Source organism: Dryas octopetala, chromosome 3 (genome assembly GCF_963921425.1).
Source record: "Dryas octopetala chromosome 3, drDryOcto1.1, whole genome shotgun sequence".
Lineage (NCBI taxonomy): Eukaryota > Viridiplantae > Streptophyta > Magnoliopsida > Rosales > Rosaceae > Dryas > Dryas octopetala.
Genome location: NC_141368.1, coordinates 3,170,886 through 3,195,727, shown reverse-complemented (window position 1 = coordinate 3,195,727; position 24,842 = coordinate 3,170,886). Strand labels below are relative to the sequence as shown.

Below are 24,842 nucleotides of genomic sequence, written 5' to 3'. Positions count from 1 at the left end.
AAATCATCCATGAAAAGCAAATACGGTGATGATTCATAGGACTCCCACGGGGTATGTTGGTTGTCCTCCAATGTGCCAGAAATGACCAACAATGGTAATTATAAGCTTTGAAAGCTTGGCCAAGAAAAGTTGAGAAAAAGAGAGAGAAAGATAAAACTTATGATCATTAAGAAGTAGACTAGGGTTTAGACAAGTATCCAACAAACACAAGAATATAAAGTGAACTTCATCTTCTAAAGAGAATGATGGTGGTTTTGAGTTTTCCTTAGGAGGTTGAATTCCTCCACAGTTTTCATAGCTAGCATTTAGTCTTTCATTTGCTTCAAAAGGCAGGAAACCATAAGTTAGCCAATATATTTAATTATGTGGGTATTAAAATTTGAAAATTTATCATTAAATTCTCTTTTGGTCCCATGAATAATTAATCCAAAACTTTAGTACAAGACACATAAAATGAAATGAAAGGATCTCGATCACCTAATTATAAACAAGGCAAAACTAGGCCAGACTGGAGAATGCTATAGAACTTAACTTTCTTTTTTCCTATGATTTTTCTCGACTCTCTCACATTTGGGTATTGGTTCTACATGTGAAGGAATTAGAAGAAAAAAAAAATCGGGTTTTAAAGCATTTTTCATTATCTTCCAAGCATTGGACTGAAAGAAGATTGTCGATATTTTAAGAAGGCATTAGTACTAGCTAAGAATAACATGATTACCCCAAACTAATATATAGATATATATATATAGCCAATGCAATATATGCATAGGTTTGAAAAACCACAAGAGAATGTGACTAAAATAACTCTAATTGTCGGTGAAAAATTATCCAAACAGAATGATCGAGTTAGTACAGAAAGTATCAATGTCCAGATGTTCAAACTCAAGTGTCTTATGGCATGCAGGAAACATATGTGTCCAACTGTTCGATCAAGTCATGTTGATGGATCTTAAGTTGATTCAACATTAAATTTTTCCTTTAAGAAAAGTTGTTCGCATGAAAATGAAGTGAATAACCATGAGACACATCCGAAAGATCACTGATCTAAACATCACCTGACAAAAATATATATGGCAGAGAAGATGATGAAGAGTGGATTATCATCTTCGATTTACCTCAAAACGTAATTTGGGCAGTTTCCCAAAACCACTTCCCCTACCTTTTTTTATCTCTTTGCTTTAGAAGGTCTAAATCATTTGCTTGTCTATCTCATACTCTCAAAATAAGTGGCTCTGCTCTCAACCTATCTTGATTTTAAAGCATCCTTTTTTTTCCTTCTGAAAAAACACCAAAATGATAGAACATGGCATGTAAATGTAATGATAATATGGGACCCTTAATTCTTGTAATGTTGTTCAAATTCACTTAGACCACAAAGATTCACCAATATATGTAAAGGTTTCAAATGGGTGATTATTATAAAAGTTCACTCATCACATGGATCCCTCTTAATTTTCTTAACTTTCTAAATCACAACAAAAGCTTATCTATTAATTATGAAGCTTGAAACTAAACGACAAAATTTTACTCCATCTTACAACTAATTAATTAACCTGTTTCTCCCTTTTGATAATTATAACTTGCATTGTGATCAAAGTCGATCAATTGACCTCTTTTTTGTTTTTTTTTTCTCAACTTTTTATAGTTTTTCCCTTAATCTTGATAGCTAGAAGTGAGAACATCATAAGCAAACAAGCTACTTCGTGAAAGAATCAAAGTTGGTAAAGTTTCTTGGCGTCATACCACATATATCAAATCCCACATGATTCAAGAAAGTTTACAGGATGAGACCAGAAAACTAGCTAGCTATATATGTTCCTTACTATTTAGCACCAAGGGGAAATGCACCTAAAGAGGCATAAAGGAAACATAAGAAATTAAGAAGAGTTACTACATCAGCAAAACTTAAAACCGAAAAGGGTCTAGTAAGCAAAATTAACCTAATTAACCATCATCACAAAATGTCACCTAATTGGACAAGGAAGATAAGGGTAATTAATGGGTTTGGAGCAAATTGTTAGTCCTATTCTTTTCCCCCGGCCCTAAAATATGTTTCATTAGCCAATTTTGAGAGGCATATCAAATGCAAATCAATGATATATAATGGTAATATGGTGGCATATATTATTCTAATCAAGTCAGAATCAATTCTAATAAACAAGGAATATTTGATAATTAAGAGAGGAAATGGTCATATATCTATACTAAGAAGTTGGATTGATTATAGGCATGCAAATTAAAGGTACAAGTACAACCCTTGAAAAAGAGTGCCTTCTTTTTGTTCAGAGGGGATTACTTTAAGTTTGTATTTGTATATGATTGGTGCGTGTTATTCACTCGGTATATAGCAGGTGTGATGGTACTGTAGTTTCTGTTGAGATATATTAGGTCTAAATCTTGACTTAGAGGGTTGATCTCACATGCTCATATCACTCACCTTCAAACCCTAATAATTCTGTTCTCCACTAATTGGAAAGTGCATGCTATTATGTGAAAGAAAAACACACACACCCCAAAAGTGAAAACCAAAATAAAAAAAGATTAATTATTCACAAAATTACAAAGGCCGAACTCAATACCAAAAATGAGAAAGAGGGAGGTGACTCAGTGAGTGAGTATGAACTCAAACTAATTAACACACTAACACTAGGACGTACTGCAACGTCAGAGTACTGTTTTTTCTGCAGAAAGAATGAAGTGGGTCCTTGGATCTCCAATCCACTCTTCAATTCGATCTTTTACTCTCACTCTCAATCTTATTCTCAAGTATGTTCAATTTTTCAATCATTCTGTCCCTGGACCTTGGACCCCACTTCAATTTATTGTTTTCTATTTTAATTTGTATTATAAATTAAATTTGCAGGACATCTCTGCTTGGTCCGTAGACCTGCTTTGGTCAATTGGGCCATGTTTGTTTGTAATTTTGTAACATCTGATTTGTAGCTAGCTTGGTTATTAGGTACAGAGTCCTGATCATCAGCCATCTGTTTGGGCCCTTGCCATGTGCACACACTTCAGTGGCTCAATCTTAATTGTCATTCATCGATCGAGCTTTGTAACTCTAGTGATTAAGACTTAAGAGTATGTGTTTATCTTTTATTCGAAAAATTCAAATTCAAATCTCCACTCCTCTGATATCATTTGATAATTAGATAAATCAAAATCACTGATTTGCAGTAGCTTAATTGCTCTTCAAGCCAAGTAGCTAGACATTAATTACAATATGAGTGATGAATAAGCACATTTTCCCTCCACTGTAACTATGACTATTCAACTCTTCCTTCATGCATGGGACATAAAATGTATGGCTTTATACATATATATTGCTACGCATGGGAGAATGGGAGATGACCACAAGTACTGTTATTCCACGCACGAAAGTAGTTGAGAAAGAGGTACACAACAGTATTACTAGTAGGACTAGCTAGCTACCAAAGTTTAACCCCTATGATTATAGACCAAACAAAACAGTACTAGTGCTATTGAATGTGTAATGCTAGATATTTAAAGGTATAACTTTGTCCTAATTAACCCTGCATCTGCATGCCTAGCTAGTGCAGCATTGAAAGCAACACATGCATGCATCAACGAGCATGAGCATCAAGTAAGAAAAAGTTTAGTGTTCAATTTTGATTTAGCAGCAATAGTGTGTCTTTAATCTTTATTAGGAAATAATTTCATTAAAACCAGTTTGATTTAGCAGCAATTGTATTCCTATAAGAGGAAGAGAAAGGGACATGCAGAAGCGTCAGCAAAAGAAAGTGGGGAGCAACCGTTAAGGGTGGAAATTGAGATGAGAAATCACGCGTTGGCGTGGGGGCAAAAGAATCATGCTTCATGCCTTATGATGCCCATTCTGGTAGGGTCACGCCCCTCACGCCCCACTAACCCATCACTCCATGCCCAGCCACGTGCTTTTTTTTTTTTTTTTTGTCAAATGCTGTTTTGTTATTTATACAAAAATTTCATAAAGAAAGGTAAGGCTGTTACTACTCTACGACTCCCTACGACAAGACGACAACTGAAGGGTATGAAGGAGACAAAGTGATTCTGGGCCCCACTATAGCACTCTCACTCTATGGGCCCCCACCCCTTCTCTTGGGGCCCATCACCCATGGCCTCCCCTTTTTGCTCTACGGTTTGAGTTACAGTGCACGTTTTTTGCACACCTTCTAAATTTCTAATTTTCCAAAGGGTGTAATGGTAAATTCGATATAGGAAGAGAGGACATTGACTAAATTATGCAAAAAGAATATACTATAATGTGAGCTTGTAACTAAGTCGAATATTAAAGTAATTAATTATATAAAATAAATTAAGCCAAACGAGCCAAGTATTGTTCAGCATGCACACCCCAATTTTTTACCCTCAGGTTAGTAGGGCATCGCACCCACTATGGGTTAGTAGCAAATCTTTTATATATATTTAAATTGAACACATGATTATGCTTATAGTAGAGAGTTCAATTTAGTTTTTAGTTTGATATATACTAGCAACTAAGTGAATGTATTTGCATCGTAATATGCTTAAATATAGATATAATTCATATTTTGAGAGCATTAATAACAATAAAGTTTAATTATCTGAATAAACTTGATCCCACAAGGCTTCGCTTAATAGGGAGGAATGAAAATATCACCTCTCCCCCATTTACGGTGTTTAATCTTATGAATTAATATAAATAATTATAAATACAAAAAATTAAAATAATTATGAATTATGTTTTTATTTTTTGTTAGAAATTAAAAAGTTTTTTATATTGATAAAGTCTTATGCTCCGGTCCTTACGGGTTTCAGCACGCGCAGTTTAGAGGGGCATGCTGCATGCATAAAGCAAGTCTGCTTAGATTGTGAATTTCCCATAATGCCCTCATGGAAGGTGACTGTACATATGTACGGTTTTCCTCCTTCTAAGACTGAAAAAAAAAACACTTTAATTCTGTTTTTCCTTTACTTTTTTTCTTTTTCTTACTTGGGTAATCTTTAATTGTTTATTCTGTGCTATTATTTTATTTAGATTCTGTTGGAAAACCATACAATAAATAGATCAGACTATCGGAGACGGCTGACAAAGGCTTAACTTGTAGTTCTTGAAGACTTGCACCATGGAAGTATGGAACTGTGTGTCTTGGCCCTCGCTGCTGTAACTGAAATATTTTTTATTTTTTTTTCCTTATATGAGGTGTGAAGATATTGTAATGAATGATTTTTTTTTTTTATACATGAGAGAAAAATACATGGTACCAAAGTGATAGGAATATTCATCGGTTAAATAAGTGGTATTAAAATGTGTTAGGAGTACCCCACATTATAATTAGTTAAAATTGTACACAAATTGATAAGTTGATATGATATAAATAACAATACTAAAATACAATACACATAAAATAAGTATGTATGAATAGGCTACTCACAACTTCACAAGTCAAAAAGGATGCATCTAAATTGTGGTAATATTTTAAGCTACTATTACTCCTTCCAAAGTTCCAATAATACCATCGATAATCGCGTAAGCAAAGAACAAAAAAGCTGTTTGGTGTAAGTATTTGCAAGACTGGGATTAAAATGAATAATAAAATGAGGGAGGATGATTGTGTTTGAAGCTTTATTCTTATCTTAAGATATACTTTAACAATATTAATGATACAAAGCAAGTAAATGGGCATCATCAATCATCATGCTAAAGCTTTATCCAAGTCAAAATGAGTAGAAAAGCAACGAGAAACCAGTATATCCGCTATATAATATTAATGGACCTTAATGACAAAGATCTTGCTTCAATAATTAATTTAGTAGCCTATAATTTATTCCTAGAATCCTTGCGCGACTTAATAAAAGAAAAAAGACAAAGGATTTTTCGGACATTTTCTGAATTTCAAACATTCCGCGCCAACTTGTTTCATACCTTTATATTTTGTGAAGCACAATCATAGAGTGACAGTAGCATGTCACATAAATTATGACAACCCACTTATGATGCGCCATGTACTGCATTTCCATTTCTTTGTTATGAAATTTTTGGGGTGATTGGGTTTGGCTTAAATCATCTAGCATTTTCAATTTTCAAATTTATTTAAATTGTAATTATTTCAATAATTACCATACAAACAGAATAAAATATCATCAAGACAGTCAAGGGGATGATGATCAGCTATGAAGTGAATTTCATGAGGTCATCCTTAGTATCCTATCAATAATTTATGAAAACAAACAGGTAGTGCCCAAATTAGAAGTGTGGTCCATATGTACGATTGTCACATAACAATGAGGCACCAAATTAATTAACCTCAACCAATTTAAGCTTATTTGCACATTTACTCTCTGACTTATAGATTTTTTTTCACTTTGTCCCCCTCACATTTATTTATCTCATATAACCCTTGAACTTTTATGTTGTTTCCCATATTGCCCTTCGTCAACTCTATCAACACCATTGTTAGAAATGCTAACGTGAAAGCGTAATTTTGTTATTTCAACCGTAAAGTATATTTAAAACAATATTTAAATTAATAAAATAATAAAACTTTAAATTAAATAAAATATTTACAATTCAATTAAATTAACAAAAAAAACCAAACCCCTCCCTCCCCACCCATTGCGCAGGCCGGCCACCCCTCCCTCTCCACCCACTGCACATGCCCTCCTCCCCTCTCTCTCTCTCTCTCTCTCTCTCTCTCTCTCTCTCTCTCTCTCTCTCTCTCTCTCCCTGCACATGCCATCCATACCCACCCAGCCCCAACTCCACGCAGCCAAGCCCCAGCCTCACCCCACCCAGCCTCACCCTCCCCCAATCTGCCCCACCATCGATCTGCCCTACACAGCCCAGCCCCCGCCTAGCCCTAGCTCGGCCCAACCCCTCCCCCGCCTAGCCCCATCCAACCTCATCCCAACCCAACCCCGCCCTCACTCTACCCCGATCCGCCCCACGCAGCCCAGCCCCTCCCCCTCCCCCACGCAGCCCCTCCCACACCCTTTCCTCTGCCTCCCCCCCCCCCCCCAGCCCCACCTCAAACCCACAATCTAGAAAAAAATTTATTTTTTAATTAAAAGTTTTTATTTAATTAAAATTTAAGGTTTATATTTTTAAATAAAAAAATGTGTGAAGGTTGCCAACATGGTATATTGGGTCTCACAAATTACCACATGGCACAAACATGGCAAAGATTGGTCCTCTGTGGCTGAAAGGACGAAATTACCCCGTTACGTAGACACCACGTCAGCATTTTTAATGGTGGTGTTGACGGAGTTGACGAAATTTGGCAATATGGGAAACAACATAAAAGTTCAAGGGGTTATATGAGACAAATAAATGTGAGGGGGCAAAATGAGAAAAAATTTATAAGTCAGGGGGTAAATGTGCAAATAAACCACCAATTTAACCCAAAATACAAAGGTTGGAAAAGAAAAAAAAAAAAAAAAAAAAAAAAGGCAAAATAGTTTAAATAATGGTTCTGGAATATGGTGGGAAATTGAAATGACTTTCTTGGATCCTGTGAGAGTCTGAGAGACATTTGTCACTACTTACTACTATTCATTCATATTTATCAATTTGTTAGGCAAAGATAAAGGAAACAAGGAATGATGAAAAGTAGAAGCAAAAGAAAAGGAAAAAGAAATCCAATAAAACCAAAAGTATAGGTGGATATCAGACAAAGGTAGAATACTGAGGTGAGAGAAAGAAACAAGGAAAGAGAAATGAGAGAGAGAGAGAGAGAGAGAGAGAGAGAGAGAGAGAGAGAGAGAGAGAGAGAGAGAGCGCCACTGGAGCCAAGTTTATATTTCAGGTAGAACAGGGATTTTGAGGTAGAAGAAGAAGTAGCTTCTCTCTCTAATCTCTCTCTTTCTTTCTTTGAAGCCCACCAAGAAATCCCACTGAAGCAAAATAATGATGATGATGAAACACCCTCTGCACCCAGCACTCCCTAAAAGCAATACTTCTCTCAGTCATCAAAACCTTGCTTCCCTTAAATTTACCACTATCCTCAACACCAACACTGTCTCACCCAACACCCCCACACCCCCAAAACCATGAAACCCTATTTTTCTTCTTTCCCTTTCTTTCTCCTCCTCCTCCTCACTTTCTTCTTCTTCTTCTTTCTCCAAACATCCACAATCCTCTGTTCTCCTCCTCCTTCTCTCTCTCTCCAACTCATTGCTCTGCTCTCCCTCAAGGCCTCCCTCAAAGATCCTCTCTCTACCTTCCATGACTGGGTCGTCCCCACTAATTCTCAACCCCCAGTTTGGTGTTCATGGTCTGGCATCAAATGCCAGACCAACTCATCCCAAATCATCACCCTCGACCTCTCTTACCGCAATCTTTCCGGGAAAATCCCACCTCAAATCCGCTACTTGTCGACCTTAATTCACCTGAATTTGAGCAGTAACGGCTTTAATGGACCTCTCCAACCCGCCATTTTCGAACTCGCCGAGCTCAGAATCCTCGATATAAGCCACAACGACTTCAACTCAGCTTTCCCACCTGGTATTTCCAAGCTCAAGTTCTTGAGGGTCTTCGATGCTTACAGCAACAGCTTCACTGGTCCCCTGCCTCAAGAATTTACCCGACTCTGGTTCCTGGAGCATCTCAACCTCGGCGGAAGCTACTTCGAAGGTAACATTCCAGAAGTTTATGGAAGTTTTCCGAAATTGAAGTTTCTTTACTTGGCCGGAAATGCGCTTAAAGGCTCCATACCACCTCAACTGGGACAGTTATCAGAGCTTACGCGCATGGAGATCGGGTACAACGAGTTAACGGGTGGGCTTCCTTTAGATTTAACATTGCTGCTGAATCTCACATACTTGGACATCTCCAATGCCCATCTTTCGGGGTCTCTCCCACCAGAGCTTGGCAATTTAACCATGGTGGACACATTGTTACTCTTCTCGAATCGGTTCTCAGGCAACATCCCAGAAAGCCTTGGAAACTTGAAAGCTCTCAAGGCGCTCGATTTATCCAATAATCAGCTTTCGGGTTCTATCCCACCACCAATTGCAACACTGAAAGAGCTAACCAGGTTGAGCTTAATGAACAACTTTCTAGTGGGTGAAATACCAGAGCAAATCGGAGAGCTACCCAACTTGGATAACTTGCTTCTATGGAACAATTCACTCACTGGAGTCCTCCCTCAAAAGTTAGGCCTCAACGGGAAGCTAGTTCGAATCGACGTCTCCTCCAATTCTCTCACCGGTCCAATCCCTCCAAATCTCTGCCATGGCAACAAGCTCAACAAGCTCATACTCTTCTCCAACAGGTTCGTCAGCCACCTCCCAAACACTTTATCAAATTGCACTTCCTTGCTACGCTTCCGCATCCAAAACAACTACATCAACGGCTCCATTCCTCTGGGTCTCGGATTCTTGCCCAACCTGACCTTCGTCGACGTGAGTAACAACAACTTCACCGGTTCAATTCCTGAAGATCTCGGCAATGCCGTGAACCTCGAGTACTTGAACATTTCCCAGAACCCACTTCACACAAACCTTCCATCGAACATTTGGAACGCAACCAGTCTCCAAATCTTCTCCGCCAGCTCCAGCGAGCTCACAGGCAATATCCCAGACTTCCTCGGCTGCAGAAGCTTGTACAAGATCGAACTGCAACATAACGGTTTTAACGGTACCATTCCCTGGGACATTGGTCACTGTGAGAAGCTCATATGCTTGAATCTCAGCCGTAATTCACTCACAGGCATTATACCCTGGGAAATCTCCGTTTTGCCCTCCATAACCGACATCGACCTCTCGCATAACTTCCTCTCCGGTACGATTCCTTCAAACTTCGAAAATTGCAGTACGTTGGAGAGCTTTAACGTTTCGTTTAATTTGTTAACCGGACCGATCCCCGCGTCCGGTTCAATATTCCCGAACCTCCATCCGACGTCGTTTTCGGGAAATGAGGGCTTATGCGGCGGCGTTTTGGCGAAGCCTTGTGCGGCTGACACGTTGTCGACTGGAGCCGTGGAGGTTCACGAGCACGAGCAGCCGAAGCGGACAGCTGGCGCCATCGTGTGGATTATGGCGGCCGCGTTTGGAATCGGACTATTTGTGCTCGTTGCGGGGACCCGGTGCTTCCATGCGAACTACAGCCGTCGGATGGACGAGAGTCAGCAGATCGGACCGTGGAAGTTAACTGCTTTCCAGCGGTTGAATTTCACGGCGGATGATGTGTTGGAGTGCTTGTCGATGAGCGATAAGATCATAGGGATGGGGTCCACGGGAACGGTATACAGAGCGGAGATGCCAGGTGGCGAGATCATAGCGGTGAAGAAGCTGTGGAGCAAACAGAAGGAGAACCTCGTGATCCGACGGCGGAGAGGGGTCTTGGCTGAGGTGGAGGTGTTGGGGAACGTGAGGCACAGGAACATAGTGAGATTGTTAGGGTGCTGCTGCAACAGGGACTGCACCATGCTGCTCTACGAGTACATGCCCAACGGGAATTTAGACGATTTATTGCATGGCAAAAACAAGGCCCAGAATTTGGTCGCGGATTGGGTTACGAGGTACAAGATTGCGCTCGGTGTGGCTCAGGGGATTTGCTATCTTCACCACGACTGTGATCCAGTGATCGTGCACCGCGATCTCAAGCCGAGTAATATTTTGTTGGACGGTGAGATGGAGGCCAGAGTGGCGGATTTCGGGGTGGCCAAGCTGATCCAGAGCGATGAGTCCATGTCTGTGATCGCCGGATCCTATGGCTACATTGCGCCAGGTGCGTTGATCTTTTTTCCTTTTCCATTTTTAATTTTTCGTTTAATTCATTCTATGTGTTGCTAAAATGCATCGGTGGATAGGGTTGACCTCCGGCGTACGTTAGTGAAGTGATTGGTACTATGTCTTTGTTCGTTATGGGTTTGTTTGAATTCTTTATTAAAGTTCATTTTGTTTCTTGGCCAAAAAAAAAAAAAGTTCATTTTGTTGGATGGATGACGAAATCTAGAGGATGGGTGAATGAGGCAGGGAATGTTTGCATGTTAAGGTTAGCATAGCATAGCAATTTGTCTCTTTGCAAATATTGCTAAACTTTCCAGCTAAGTTACCAATCAACTTAAGTAGTAAAATACATTGTCATTCATAGAGTGTGGACGTCTTTTTCTTTATCATTAAAGAGCACTAATCACTTGCCAAATCCAAATTTTAATGAGTACATAATCCAAATGGGCAGTGGTCGGTCCATTTAGTCAAAAAGTGTACCATTTTTGTTTTCTCCTTTGGATCTATTTCTATGTATTGCAATTAAGTATATTAAAAACTCTTACCATGTCGGTTCATATACATATACTGATATACATGTCATTGTTCATACATTAAATCAATCATAAAGCAAGAGAGGGGAAAAGAGAGGTTGACATTTTTGTCCACCAGACCAACTTTGGGCCATGCAATTTTCATTTCAAATGTCGTCAACACCACAGTGCATATGTGAGTGCGCTCATTGTGAACACATTAAGTGCAATGGGTTAAAAACTTTATGTAATATATATATTATGTGACAAGAAAATAGGACATTCGTGATAAGGAAAGCTTTTTTTTTTTTTTTTTTGGTAAAAATAGGAGTGGAGGTTCTCTTTTTCGTTTGTACATGTTGTTTTGGTGACATTTGATTACCAAGATCAATAAGGCATTGTTCTAACCTTTTTGATTCGTTTTGTTTTTGCAGAATATGCTTATACCCTCCAAGTTGATGAAAAGAGTGACATTTACAGCTTTGGGGTAGTGCTACTGGAGATTTTAAGTGGTAAAAGATCGGTGGACGCCGAATTTGGGGATGGGAATAGCATTGTGGACTGGGTTCGGACTAAAATCAAGACCAAAGATGGAATCAACGATATTCTGGACAAGAATGCCGGGGCAGGTTGTGCGCCGGTGAGGGAGGAGATGATGCAAATGCTCAGAATTGCTTTGCTCTGCACCAGCCGGAACCCAGCAGACCGACCCTCCATGAGGGACGTGGTGTTGATGCTTCTTGAAGCCAAGCCCAAGAGAAAGTTACTTGCTGCTGGTGTTGGTGGTCATGACAATGTGATTGCTGGGGGTGGAGCTGATGATATTCCTTTGCCACAAAAGCCATCACTGGAATGTTAATAGGATTAACTTTAAATCCTTGAGGGGTTTTTTTTCTTCTTCTTTTTGGGTTTTTTTTTTTTTTTTTTCAATTGGTGGGGGATTGGTATAGGAGAAGCGATTTTATTATTTTGCTTTATTTCAATGGAATTTTCTAAGTGTTATTGTTCTAATATTTTGATTTTGGGTTGTTGACGTACTGTGTATAAATTAAAGGGTGTTACTTTAGCTAGTGTTATTGTCATGGACTGGTGAGTTATAGTGTTTCCAATAGGCAATAGTGGAGTGAAAAGGTTGGAAGAATTATAAGCATGAAAGAAGAGCCAGTTTTAGTCTATTAGATGGTGAAAGTACCAATTAAAGTTTCAACAAAAAAGAAAGAGTACCGATTAAGTAATAGTTTATACTAGGGGTGTGATTTGGATTGGAAAATCCGAATCCGACCGATTTCTATCCGAAAATTTTTAATTTTATTCCGAATCCGAAAATGCCGAATTCCGAAAATTCCAAAAAAAATTGGATTGGAATTAAAATGTTTATGTAAATTCCAATTCCGATCCGAAAAATTCCGAAATGTTCCGAAAGCATTTCGATCCAATATTTCCGAAATTATGCCAATTTATTCTATATTTATATTAATATTATATATTTTATCATTTATTTAGTATGATACATATAACATATATTTTTTAAAAAATGAATAATACTATTAATATAAATATATGTACATTATAAATATATGTGTATCATAATAACATAAATGGTAAGTTGGTAACACAAACACCCACATTTTTTCGTAAATGTAATTACTATTTTTTTTTTATTAGGGAGGGGAATTGAAGATATGGGGCAATTCTACACTTGTTCCAACTGAAATATCTCACCAATTGTAATTACTAATTACTAAATATTTAAGCTTATTAATTATATTCAAAATTTCAAACATGATATATATATGAGTAACATGTATCTACTAGTGACATTTATTATAACAATGTTGGATGAGGTCCAAAGATTAATCCCCCACCTCTAAGATATGTGCTATTAAGCCTATTATACATTCATAGTGACATTTATTTCTCTTATATATTATGTGTGTTATAATATATAATATATACCATTAAACATACACAATATATATCATACATAATTTATTTATCTTATAACATACATAATATATACCATACATAATTTATTTCGCTTATAACATACATAATTTATTTCTCTTATAACATATATAATATATACCATACATTAATGGGATTAGTTCGCGCCTAAAAATTTGATGCCGACGAAAAGATACAATAGCTAATAGCTGATTGAGGTGGCCGACAAAAGCTTTTTTTTAACAAGTGAGTTGAACCGACAAAATGTAGAATTTTGTCAGCAGAGAGTTTCGTTGATGCGCTTTAGGAGACCAAACTATTATGAAAAAAAATATTATGAAAATGTGAAAATTCCAATTTTTTATTCAAAAATTTCAAATGTTTATCCGAAAATTCCGAATCGGAATGAGATGTTGAAATTCCAATTTTTTGGAATGGAAATTGGAACATAAATTCCATTCCAAAATTTTTTGGATTGGAACTGGAACACCCTATTTTCGATCCGATCCGGCCGAAACACACCCCTAGTTTAAACTATAGAGGAAATTACAGATTTAGTCTAATTATTTTATGGGAAATGATAATAGAAGATAAAATAATGCACTGGTAAAACAAATAAAGGAGTACATACACATGTAGTGTTTATGTTTCAGCTTTTTGATTCCTTGGCTACTTGGATGAGATGTGATCTTATACTTGCCTCCTCCCCCTGTTAAGAAAATATAAGATAATTTGAAATTTTCAATAGATTAGTGTTAAACTGTTAATTGAGCTTATAAGTCATGCCCAGCGGCCCCAGCTCAACAATTTTCCTAAAATCTCACTAAAAAAACTACTATATATATTTGTAAATAAAGATCCAAAAGCCCAAAGGGGCTTGAAAACATTCAGCCCAAGATTACAAAAATTATATTAATTGAGCTTATATGATTTTTTTATAAGTGAAGAATTACGTGTGTCATAGATAAGGGGAATGAGTGATACGGTGATACCACATGCAATGTGAATATACTTTATTTCTTGAATTACCCAAAAACATATACATATTAATGGTGAGAAGATATTTTCATCCCACTAAGATAATATAAATATTTTTGTTTCTTTTTTTTTTGTCGGAAAATATTTTTGTTTCTAAACGCATGATTAATTTGCACATTCATACAATCATACAAAGAAATCTGAAAAAAAATCGGCTACTTTTTTTAATTAAATTTTAAACGGGCCTTAGTCCAGCAACAAACATTATACTTGGGCTTTCCTCCATTCCTGTGATATTGTGTTAATTCGGGCTTTATACCACATGTCCATAATTATGTGAAGTTTGATAGTTACCCACTTACCCCTTGCGAAAACCTTTAGCCACAGTTAAAAAAAAATATAAATATATATATAATAACATATATTTGTCACTAGAAAAATCACAGAGTATTTGCATGAGTTCGACAGCAACAAATTATAACTCACCACAAGTGCAACAACTGAGTTTATATTTTTCTCCAAGTCTTTCTGTTGTTTCTGCGTGATTACAAGCTCCGTCACCATGAAAAGTAGCTTTTCGAGCTGATAAAATAACACAAAATTATATTAATTAATGGTTAATTAATTATTACTTAATATACAATATGGCTAATTAATTAGTACTAATTAACCTGCGGGAGCACTTCAGCGACCATTAATTGAATACCTTCCATGACACCCATGGCCGTGATTAAAGCTTCGGATACAGACTCTACATCTGCCTGTCCGGAGCAAATAAATAAATTAATGAATTATTTTTTGTAAACTATAATATCTGAATTCATTTATAATGATTTTAAGAATTTTTTTTTTTTTTTTACCAAAAATTGAAATTATATATCATCAACCATACATACCTTAGCATCATGGACCAAAGGGATTGTGTTTGAAATTCCTGACAATTTTCTCACCAACCTACTCACAGATTCTTGATTTCTTCTCTCCAATTTCGTCCATTCATTCAGTAGCAAAATTTGTGGGTTCAAAATTTGATAGAGCTTGATCTCATGCTTGAGCTTTTGCACTTGAATTTTCTTATGTAGAATGTTGTTTCTCACTTTCAAGATCCTAACCCACACACTGAACAATTTATCCTAAGAAAAAAAGGAAGCAAATATTCAAAATAAACATGTAATTGATCGACTTTATAATTAATTATAACATAAAATTTAATTACTTAATTTTAGTACCTCTGCAAGCCTCTGTGTAACAAACATGGCAGCCTGAGCTCTAGCATTGGCAAACCTCCACTGAAGCAACCGATTATGCAAAACGCGAAAGCGATGGAAGTCCTCTTGTTGTATTGGTGACACTTTCTTGTGCAGCCTAAAATACTTGTTTAAAATCCCACTGACACCAACCCCACCACCGCCGGCGCCGCCACTACTAGTAATAGGTTTAGCCCTCACTACTCTTGTAGAAGCCGCCGGGGACTCCGGTGCCACTCCCTTGCACGCCAAAGATCGGCCGGGAGACAATGCCCATGCTGAAGGAGACCCCTTTGTTGCACCAAAACTACTAGTACGTGGACTAGTACTCCCACGCTGCAACGACTTACAGAAACTAGTACTATTATTATTTGTATTACCTTCTCTATTTTCTTGACCCTTCTTTTGGGTTACCACTTTTTCTTCCCCATTGTTGGTTCTTGATTTTGCATTTGATCTTGAGCGAGGGGTGAATCTTTGGCTTTGGCTGTTGCTTGGTGAGCATATTGAATTGTTTGGTGGTAAGGTTAGGGATGAAGAGCTTCCGCTTCTGCTTCGTAGAAGGCGAGGAGATTGTGTGGACGCAGCTGCAGGCTTGCGTGCATATGTGTTTTCCATGCTTGTTGTCTTGAATTTCTTGGAGTATTTTGGAGTGGGTTTGAGATGGTCTATCGAGAATATGCTAATTTCTAGGCCGCAGGTATATATAGGTGTTTATATAGTTTTGTTTTAATAAACAAGTACATAGTGCATTGGAGGAAGTTGATGATAGCACGTTTTGAGCATAAAATTGAAGTTGAGATCATGTCATGTGGGTCAGTATGTTCACCAAGCCAAAAGGTTTCTGTCTTTGTCAACGCTCCCACCAATATAAAACAAACAAATGTATTGACCTTTTGCTCCCTGCTAAAAAAAAAACCAAATGGACTTTTGAATCTATGTACTTTTTTTCCGGCCCATGACTCACCATTGGGATCACTAGTCCAAAAGGGCTTAACCCATCAAGAATTAATCTTGTACGTAACTTGTAATTAGGTTTGCTGCTTAATACAAAGTTACAACTATCATAGATTCATAGGCTCCTAGCTACCCCATAATTAACAACTAAGCTGTCTTACATTTTAGTCACACAAATTACGAATTTACGTAAAGTTCCAGAGTTTTCTAATATTAACCACAATCAATGGTTAAGTAGAATGTTTAAGTTAATTGGATATAGCTTAGCCCCCTCCCTCCCCCTCCCTCTCTGGTTGGTGTTCATGTCGACTAGAGAGATTAAATAGCCTGCAAGATCTAATTGAGCAAAGCTTCTGTCGAGTGCAACTGACCTCAGCAAGTCAGCAAACTCACTTCTTAAGTTCTTATTGGGTTGTTATTTTGGCATCTTTCCAACCCACTATTACTAATGAAGCAAACATGTATTAAGTAAAAAACATGTAATTAGGCCATTTCATTTTTGACCCCTTGCTTCCTTCAATAGAAATGTTAATGACATTTCGCCTCCTTTGACGTGCATTTGGAAATTAAAGTTATTAATTAATTACTATATCTGATATGACTGTTTCAACTTTCTATATTGGTTTATTAATTTTTTTTTTAACTTGACCTAATTGTTGTATGGATGATAATTTATGCTAGTTAGGGCCGTCCTCATCCCTACCTAATCTTCATGGACATCTATCTTGATATATTTTTTAAAATTTTTCTTTGCTAAAATAATAAATCACTACAAATACATAATCTAGCACATATTAAATACACCAACACACATAATATTATATGTAATAGATATTACAACATAACGATGTAACAGTATCATAGAATTAAAGTTAAAACTAAAATCTATCATCACATCAAAAAAACTCATAATCAGAACTAGAATTAACGAACCGCAAACACATGTATGCATATATATATAAAAAAATGTGATTTTACTAGACAATTTAGTATGTTATTGTGCCATACTTAATCTTATTCACAGTATAAAATAACATGAACATTTGACGAGATAACATTACTATGTATATATCGTATTTATCTATGAAGTGCGGAACAAGTAATATTATATTGTTTTCCATAAGTGATCGCAAATCATTAATGCTATATTGTTTTCCATAAGTAACCGCAACTCAATTTTATAGGTTTATCTTTTTCTTTTCTTTGTTTGTTTCTCCTTATTTTGTTGGCTTCTATAACCAAGGAAGGATGAAGGTAGGCAATAATAAAACAGTATGAAACTAGACTAATTAACTAGTAATGGTTTGAAAATGTAATTCATTTATCAATATTTAAAGTAGAATAACACTATTGTGTCACACTTTTTTTATTCTACCTAATTAATCACTATCATATAATATTCAATTTACTGATACTATTAATTTTTAAGTTAAAATTGTAATAAATCATAGCGTTAAAATGATAATAGGCTTAAAAAGTAATGTTATCTTATCGGATAGCTACTATATGTTATGTCGTCTAATTAAGTATGAATATATATATATAAGACGTTCAAATAACATTTTGATAATTTGAAAATATATATAACATTTCTTGTAATATATATATATATATATATTCGTAGTCTTACATCCTCAAATATTAACTTGACAACCAATCCCACATCCAATAGAATGTGGTTTTAGGACAAAAAATATTGGACATCGTTATGCTCTCCAAGTCCAAATAATAAAATCTAACAAATAAATTGCATTCCGTGTGTATATTGCATATTGATGAATAGGTTTATATAATAAATTATTAGTTAAAAAATTATCTTTGAAATTAAACTGAAAATCAAGCAGATCTGGAACTTATCCCCAAAATTTAATATCAAAAATCACGATTTTGAAAGAGTTTATTTTTTCGTTGCTTCCTGAAAAGAGTTTCAAAGGATTGATATTGGAGAAAACCAAGGGTCCATTTGGATTATAATTAAATAATATTAAAATACATGGGTAATCAATAATTATGGGCAAGTTGGAGGTCTTGGGCTGAAAAATTAAACATACATTTGGCCTCATATTTATGAGAATTGATTCTAAAACCTTTAATTGCGAAAGGGCATTATGTGAGTGGCTATATGTCATGCTTGACCATATGCATGGCTTCACTTTATAGGGGTCACACACAAGTCCTACTAGAAATTTTTTGAAGATAAGAAGGAACAGAGTTTACACTCTTGACTTCTTCACCAACTGTGCAAACTATAAAGGAGGGAGTGACAGGTAGAAGCTAATCTCACATCCAAACAAAAACATACAAATTTTTCATGAACTCTCTCTCTCTCTCTCTCTCTCTCTCTCTCTCTCTCTCTCTCTCTCTCTCTAAACTTTTATATATTTGATTTTTTCATATGAGAAAAGTGAGGAAAACAGTTAATTTGGTAAAAATAACTAAATACAGTAGCAAAAACAAGGGCTACTTCAATGTAACTCCTCACTTATATAACATTTCTATTATGCAAATAAAATGAAGTGATGATGTAAAATAAAAAAGCTACTGTCTTATCTCCACTAATTGGGTATATGAAATTGTAAAGTCATACATCATGGAATTCATTTTATCTCATGCATCAGAAACCAATAAGCAAGAAATTATCACAATTTCCAAGAAATTAAACACTCAACTAAATCTCCGAAAGAAAAATCATCACTGTGTATAAAGTCACTGTAAAAGGGCATTGGAAATGTCTAATTCATGATGAGTATAGAGTCTATAGACAAACCCTGTGTTTAAAAGAAAATAACATGATGAAAACTTTTACCTCTCTAATTAAGTTGTTAATCAAGTACTTTGAGAAGCTTTGTAAGTACTTGTTTTGCAATATCAATCTGCAATCACTCAGAAACTGTTGGAAACTCAACCTGGCTAACTTCTTCTTCCTCTTCCTCCTCCTCCTCTGCCTCTGGTGCTGGGAGATTGAGATCTATTACCAAATTGTCTTTAAAATTAGCATAAGATGATGAGAGTCGAGCATTGCCAACATCAGTGCGATAGTGAACCTTCGTGTGCCTACCAAGCGCTTGAGCTGAATCAAACAATTTGAAACAAAATGGACACTCAATTGTCTTCGTCTCATGTTCAACAACCAAATTACCGTTATCATTATCATTACCATTAGCATTGCCATTACCATTACCATTCCCATTAGCAGCATCATCATCACCTTCTTCCTCTTCTACTTTGAAATCTTCGTCCTCATCGAGCACTTCTGGGTTCTTCATTCTCTTGTGGCTTGCCCTGTGGCCTCCTAGAGCCTGGTAAGAATGAAACACTTTGTTACATGTTTCGCACTTGAACTTGGCCTCAGTCCGGGCACGAGTGAGTACTCGTGCCCGGGAAGGCGAGTCTTCTTCGCCTTCTTCTTCCTTCTCCTCCTCCTCCTTGGCCTCGGCCTCGGCCTCAAAAGAGTCAACCACTTCCTTTTTGACTTGTTTGGGTCGATCCCATGTATCCCTTGAAAGCATGATAAGACACATGGCACCATCTTCAGTTGATGAAATATCATCAGAATCAGAAACAGAACTCACCTGCTGCTCCGCCTCAAAAGGCTGCGGCGGCGGTGGCTCCACCACCGCTTTCACCATCATCGTCTTACGACGCCGTTTGGATCTTCTCCGAGTTGGGTTCTTCGCACACGACTCGGTCTCGCTCGAATCCAGAGACGGCTCGGGGTTCAACAGCCGAGGAAGCGAAGACTTCATATGCATGGTGGCGGCGTTGGTTTTGCTGAAACGAGTGTTGCGTGGAGGCGACGAAAATGGAGACAACTCGGACGAGTTGCTGAGTTGCTGCGGCGGCGAAGGCGGCAGTGGCGGCAGCCGCTTCTTGGGAGGAAAAGGAAGCTTGGCCATGGCCAGGTGAGATCTCATGTGACCACCCATGGCCTTGCCATTGGCGAAACGCTTGTTGCAGATCTTACAGATCCTACCCTTTTCCATTGATGAAGAGTAGTGAAGAGCAGAGTAGTGCTTTTGCAATTTGCAGAAGTACCCCTCAATTCTCTTCTAAATCTCAAGGGAGAGGATGAAGAGGAAGAAGAGAATGAGGAGAAGCAGAGTGTGAAAGTTAATAGGACTCTTTAGTAGAGGAGTAGGTGACAAGCATTCCTTACGCAAAAGGAACAAAACCAGAAAGGTCAGAATGAATAATGGGAAATTTTAAGGTGTCCTTCAGAGGTTGTGGCCAAATGGTGCATGATATATAGCTCTTATACATAGGCCTTATAGGTGCATATATGGTGCCATTATTATCATATCCAACTAATAAAGTAGTAATATTTTGCAAATACAGGCTAAAAATAAACCTTCAAAACAAAAATATAAATCAAAAAATGAAGTTTGTTTCACATTTTTGCTCCTTTTTAAGTTTCATTTTTTTTTTTTTGGTTTGCTTAGTTTATAAGTTTATTGTGGTTGTTTTCTTTTGATTCTATAGTACAATTTCATAAATAAAATAAAAAAACAGATAAATTTTATATTTGTTGGCCTTATAGAACATCATGCACATTGCTTGTCAATTCTTGGTTCAACTTTTAGCATAAGAAAATGGTGAAATTTGCTCTTGGATATTGGAATTTCAATATGATATTTCTTAATTTTTTAAGACTTTTTGTATTTACCACCAAATCCCTTCTCCATATACTCTATTATTACATGCCCAAATATAATTAGGTGCGTAGCAACAGTCTGGATTACGTTCAAAGGGTACATAACAACTTTCCTGAATTGGAGAATTACTTTTAATGAGATTTCACACATTTCTAAGTGCATTGCATGGATAACTATGACTGCATCCAAGTTTCAAACATCAATCATAGTGTGACGTGTAAGACAAAGCGACCCACGTCAACTATCAAGTGACACGTCGGTCATTCCTTAATCATTATTTATCTTTTCTAACAATACCTAAATCATTATTTCATATGATTTATTTTAAAGGATAATTATTTATAATGATAATTTTGACAAGACCTAACTTGGAGTATTACCATATAATGGTAAGTTTATAATTGTAATATGTGGATTTCTCTAACCGCATCCAAGTTAAATGCTTCAATAATAGTTCGACGTGTGGCATATAACAATCCACGACAACTACCAAGTGACACGTCAGTCGTTCTTAAATCATAATTTTTTTTTATTTCTTTAATTGTGTTTTACAACACATAATCATTATTTCATATAATATATTTTATAGGAAATTCACACGATTTAACATCAACAATTTTACAAAAAAAAAAAAAAAAAAGATTTAAAGTGAAGTCATGCAACTATATCAAAATTAGCATACAATGAACAAATAAAATGTTAGCTAGCATGCCTCTTAATCTCGATATTGGATATTGAAAATACATTTAAAATGTGCAAAAGTAGCTAAACAAAGAAATGTAGAATTTAAGTTGTGGAAACTATAGCTTATGGACAATGGTTTGCATATCATTGAATTTGTGTGAATACAAGTGAAATTTAAATTTTATATTGTACTAATAAAATATGTATATTGACACTAATTTTATCAATCTATGATCAAAATTGCCGTTAATTTTTTTATAATTTTTCTAGAACAAACTAAGGTTTTCAACCACAAAATCTAAACTTACTACTCGTAACTTGAGCTAAAACCCTGAACTTTAAACTTTGAACCTCAAAATTGGACTTCAATTTATGAACGAATGGCATTAGATTTCGAAACCTATATATATCTTGAGATTTGGCTATGGATTTCAAGCCTCCAACCGGCTCTAGATTTCGAACCTCGATGGTCCCATCCCCCATGACATAGATGTCCTATAATGTAGAATATTAAGTAGTAATCATAGGTGAGAAGTGGGTTTATGGAAACTTTTTGGGATAGCCAATAGTGCCTTCCTATATATACATATATTGAAAAGAATTATAAAAGTTTATAAAAAAAAAAAAAACAAGAACTATAAGTATTAAATTTTTGGCATAAATTTAATTTAGATACATAACTATATAAGCTATTTCAATGAGGTCCATTAACTTTAAAATATTTCAAATATACACCCGATCTATTATCTAAATTAAAAAATAAATTTCTGTCCATTGATTCGTTGAAATATCAGTTAAATGACAGCTTGGCTTTTGCTGACCGGAATTATTTGACAACGTGGTGCTATCTCAGCAAACATTTCCCGCCAAATGAGCGACACGGGCCCACAATTTAATAATAATAGAGAGAGTGAGAGTTTGTAGGCCCGTGCCAGGGGTTAGGTGGACCCGTGTCGCTCATTTTTCGCCAAATGAGCGACACAGGTCCACCTAATCCCTGACACGGGTCCACAAAGTCATCATCTATTTCTCGCTCGTTGAACATAAGTAAGAGATTTATATTCAAATTTGGGGGAAACGTGATATTTTTTGGAGACTAAATGGTCAGGAGAGTGTTCGACGAGCGGGAAAGAGGTGATGGGTGTGTGTGCCCATGTCAAGTGGACATATGTTGCTCATTTGGCGGGAAATGTATGCTGAGTTGGTGACACGTCGCCAATTAATCCCCGTTAACAAAAGCCAAGTTGAAATTTAACTGATCTCTCAATAAATTGATAAACATAATTTTATTTTTCAATTTACATAATAAATCAGGTGCATATTTAAAATATTTGAAAGTTCGTAAATCCTGTTAAAATAGCATATATAATTATGTTTCTAAATTGAATTTATGCCTAAATTTTTTGTTAGAGAAAAATCTTGATTATAATATGATTGTAGACCATGCCTGTGATTCGTTATAATCTATGATTTGCAGGGATTGATAACGAAATGTAATTTGGATTCCTTAACAGGAGGTGGGGTCCATAAAAAGAGAGAGAATCACGACCCGTATTGGGTTGGGCTAGCCTAGATGGCTAGATGAGCCTCCAAACTCCGAATATTTGTTATTCTTGAAGATTTATACTGGATCAAAGTCTAGACTGAGTACTGACGTGGCGTGGTATGGCTGGTTACGGCTGTTTTGTTTCACGCAATTGTGCTGCGTCGTTTCTACAGATCATGTGGCGTTGTAAAAGCAGTGAGTCAGTAACGGTGCTATTGCCTATTGCCCCTATTGCCCCTATTGGTATGGTACGTCACGCACAACATTACTCTCTTGTTTTACCCCATTTCTTATTTGGGCCATATCATCACTGGACCTGATGGCTCGATATCTCACTAACCCACCTGGGCTCATTGAGCAAAAAACTTTTTTTGATGGCCTGTTGTGGTCCGACTTGTTTCACCAACTTGGCCCACTTGGTCCCGACCTAGGCCCGCCCAACTTTTAATCAAAAGTAATTCTAAAAGGGACCCCTTTATCTACTTTTAAGACCCCAAAAATTTGTTTTTTCACAGACTTTGCCCCCAACTATAAAGAAAAAGAACAACCAAAACCCAAAATCCACCCCCTACCCACCCACCTCGTCGACATCGCTGTCCCCACCATGGGCGAATCTACCTTATGGGCTGCCTGGGCTACAAGCCTACAGCCCAGGTGATTTATTTATTTTTTTAAGCTTAGTACCTATTTTCAAATAAATAAAAATGCCTAGTACCTACTTTTTATGTTTACTGTGCATTAAGCATCATTGTAGTCTTGACTCTTAAAGACTTGTAGTCACGTGGCATGTGGAAAGATTAACCAAAAAATAAAATATTTGTTTTTTTTGTTTCCTTCTCCTTTTCCCAATTCCCTCAATCCCCAGAAGGCAAAAAATTCAAAATAGATTCCATTGCTACATTATGTCAACTATAGTGGAAAGAGGGTTGGCAGAAGACTACTACTTGATTGTTAGATTGATTCGTATGATGTTGATTATTCCTGTTTCTACATCAACGACGAAACGATTATTTTCATCTATGTGGTTTATTAAAAATCGACTTCGAAACAAAATAGATGATAAGTTTATTGCTGATTATATGATTCATATTGAATGAGAATTTTCTAATAGTATTGATAATGAATCGATAATTGATGATTTTTACTCAGTGAAGAAACGTATGGCCCAACTTAGATAGTCTTTATATAGTATTTACATTGTATGTTTAATTGTTGTTTTGTTATCTTTTTTGTGTGGTTTTTTATGCTTAGATATGTATTTTGATGTGTAAAGCTCATTACGTCCCCCCTAATTATGTGTAACTTTTATTTTATGACAAAAATATTTGGTAAGCTAAGTTTAGCCAAGTCTACTTGGAAATCTTGGATTCGCCCCTATCCCCACCACAAGTCTCTCTCTCTCTCTCTCTCTCTCTCTCTCCCCCCCCTTTGTTTTTCTCTCTAAAAAGATAGGGTAAGGTCAAGTGTGGGTTGTCCACAAGCCGTCGCCTTCCTCTCCCTTATCTTACTCTTTAAAGAGAGGGGGAGAAAGATGGAAGGGGCCTATTTGCTTTTTTTTAAAAAAAATTATTATTAACAATTGGCATTAATGAAATTTGAACTAAAGCCCTCA

General features: G+C 36.5%; 3 protein-coding genes across 4 annotated transcripts; 1 reads left to right on the top strand and 2 right to left on the bottom strand.

The window, feature by feature from the left end:
• Positions 1-7,784: 7,784 nt before the first annotated feature.
• Positions 7,785-12,264, top strand: PXY (Leucine-rich repeat protein kinase family protein). Its single transcript, XM_086236301.1, has 2 exons — positions 7,785-10,708; positions 11,657-12,264. The coding sequence occupies exons 1-2, from the start codon at positions 8,029-8,031 to the stop codon at positions 12,079-12,081; spliced, it is 3,105 nt and encodes a 1,034-aa protein (XP_086092427.1). The 5' UTR covers positions 7,785-8,028; the 3' UTR covers positions 12,082-12,264.
• A 1,551-nt stretch (positions 12,265-13,815) lies between these two features.
• Positions 13,816-16,009, bottom strand: QWRF7 (QWRF motif protein (DUF566)). The gene is made up of 5 exons (XM_086234856.1): positions 15,374-16,009; positions 15,041-15,277; positions 14,816-14,905; positions 14,631-14,726; positions 13,816-13,875 (listed from the first exon to the last, which is right to left on the bottom strand). Exons 1-5 carry the CDS (start codon positions 16,007-16,009, stop codon positions 13,816-13,818), a joined length of 1,119 nt encoding a protein of 372 aa, XP_086090982.1.
• Positions 16,010-19,115: 3,106 nt separating this feature from the next.
• LOC147289611 (C2H2-like zinc finger protein) lies at positions 19,116-20,485 on the bottom strand. Of its 2 annotated transcripts, XM_086238208.1 has the most exons (2): positions 19,807-20,485; positions 19,116-19,773 (listed from the first exon to the last, which is right to left on the bottom strand). In XM_086238208.1, the coding sequence occupies exons 1-2, from the start codon at positions 20,329-20,331 to the stop codon at positions 19,228-19,230; spliced, it is 1,071 nt and encodes a 356-aa protein (XP_086094334.1). In that variant the 5' UTR covers positions 20,332-20,485; the 3' UTR covers positions 19,116-19,227. The 2 variants fall into 2 exon arrangements, with proteins under 2 accessions (XP_086094334.1, XP_086094333.1); XM_086238207.1 differs by having other exon boundaries at positions 19,116-20,485.
• Positions 20,486-24,842: the final 4,357 nt, after the last annotated feature.

Bases quoted from the DNA above. Each gene is read 5' to 3' on its own strand.
- PXY (XM_086236301.1), top strand. From the start codon at position 8,029: ATGAAACCCTATTTTTCTTCTTTCCCTTTCTTTCTCCTCCTCCTCCTC. The intron at 10,709-11,656 runs GTGCGTTGATCT...TTGTTTTTGCAG, and splicing joins CTATGGCTACATTGCGCCAG to AATATGCTTATACCCTCCAA.
- QWRF7 (XM_086234856.1), bottom strand. From the start codon at position 16,009: ATGGAAAACACATATGCACGCAAGCCTGCAGCTGCGTCCACACAATCT. The intron at 15,278-15,373 runs GTACTAAAATTA...TTTTTTTCTTAG, and splicing joins TTACACAGAGGCTTGCAGAG to GATAAATTGTTCAGTGTGTG. The intron at 14,727-14,815 runs GTTAATTAGTAC...TTATTTTATCAG, and splicing joins TCGCTGAAGTGCTCCCGCAG to CTCGAAAAGCTACTTTTCAT.
- LOC147289611 (XM_086238207.1), bottom strand. From the start codon at position 20,331: ATGGAAAAGGGTAGGATCTGTAAGATCTGCAACAAGCGTTTCGCCAAT.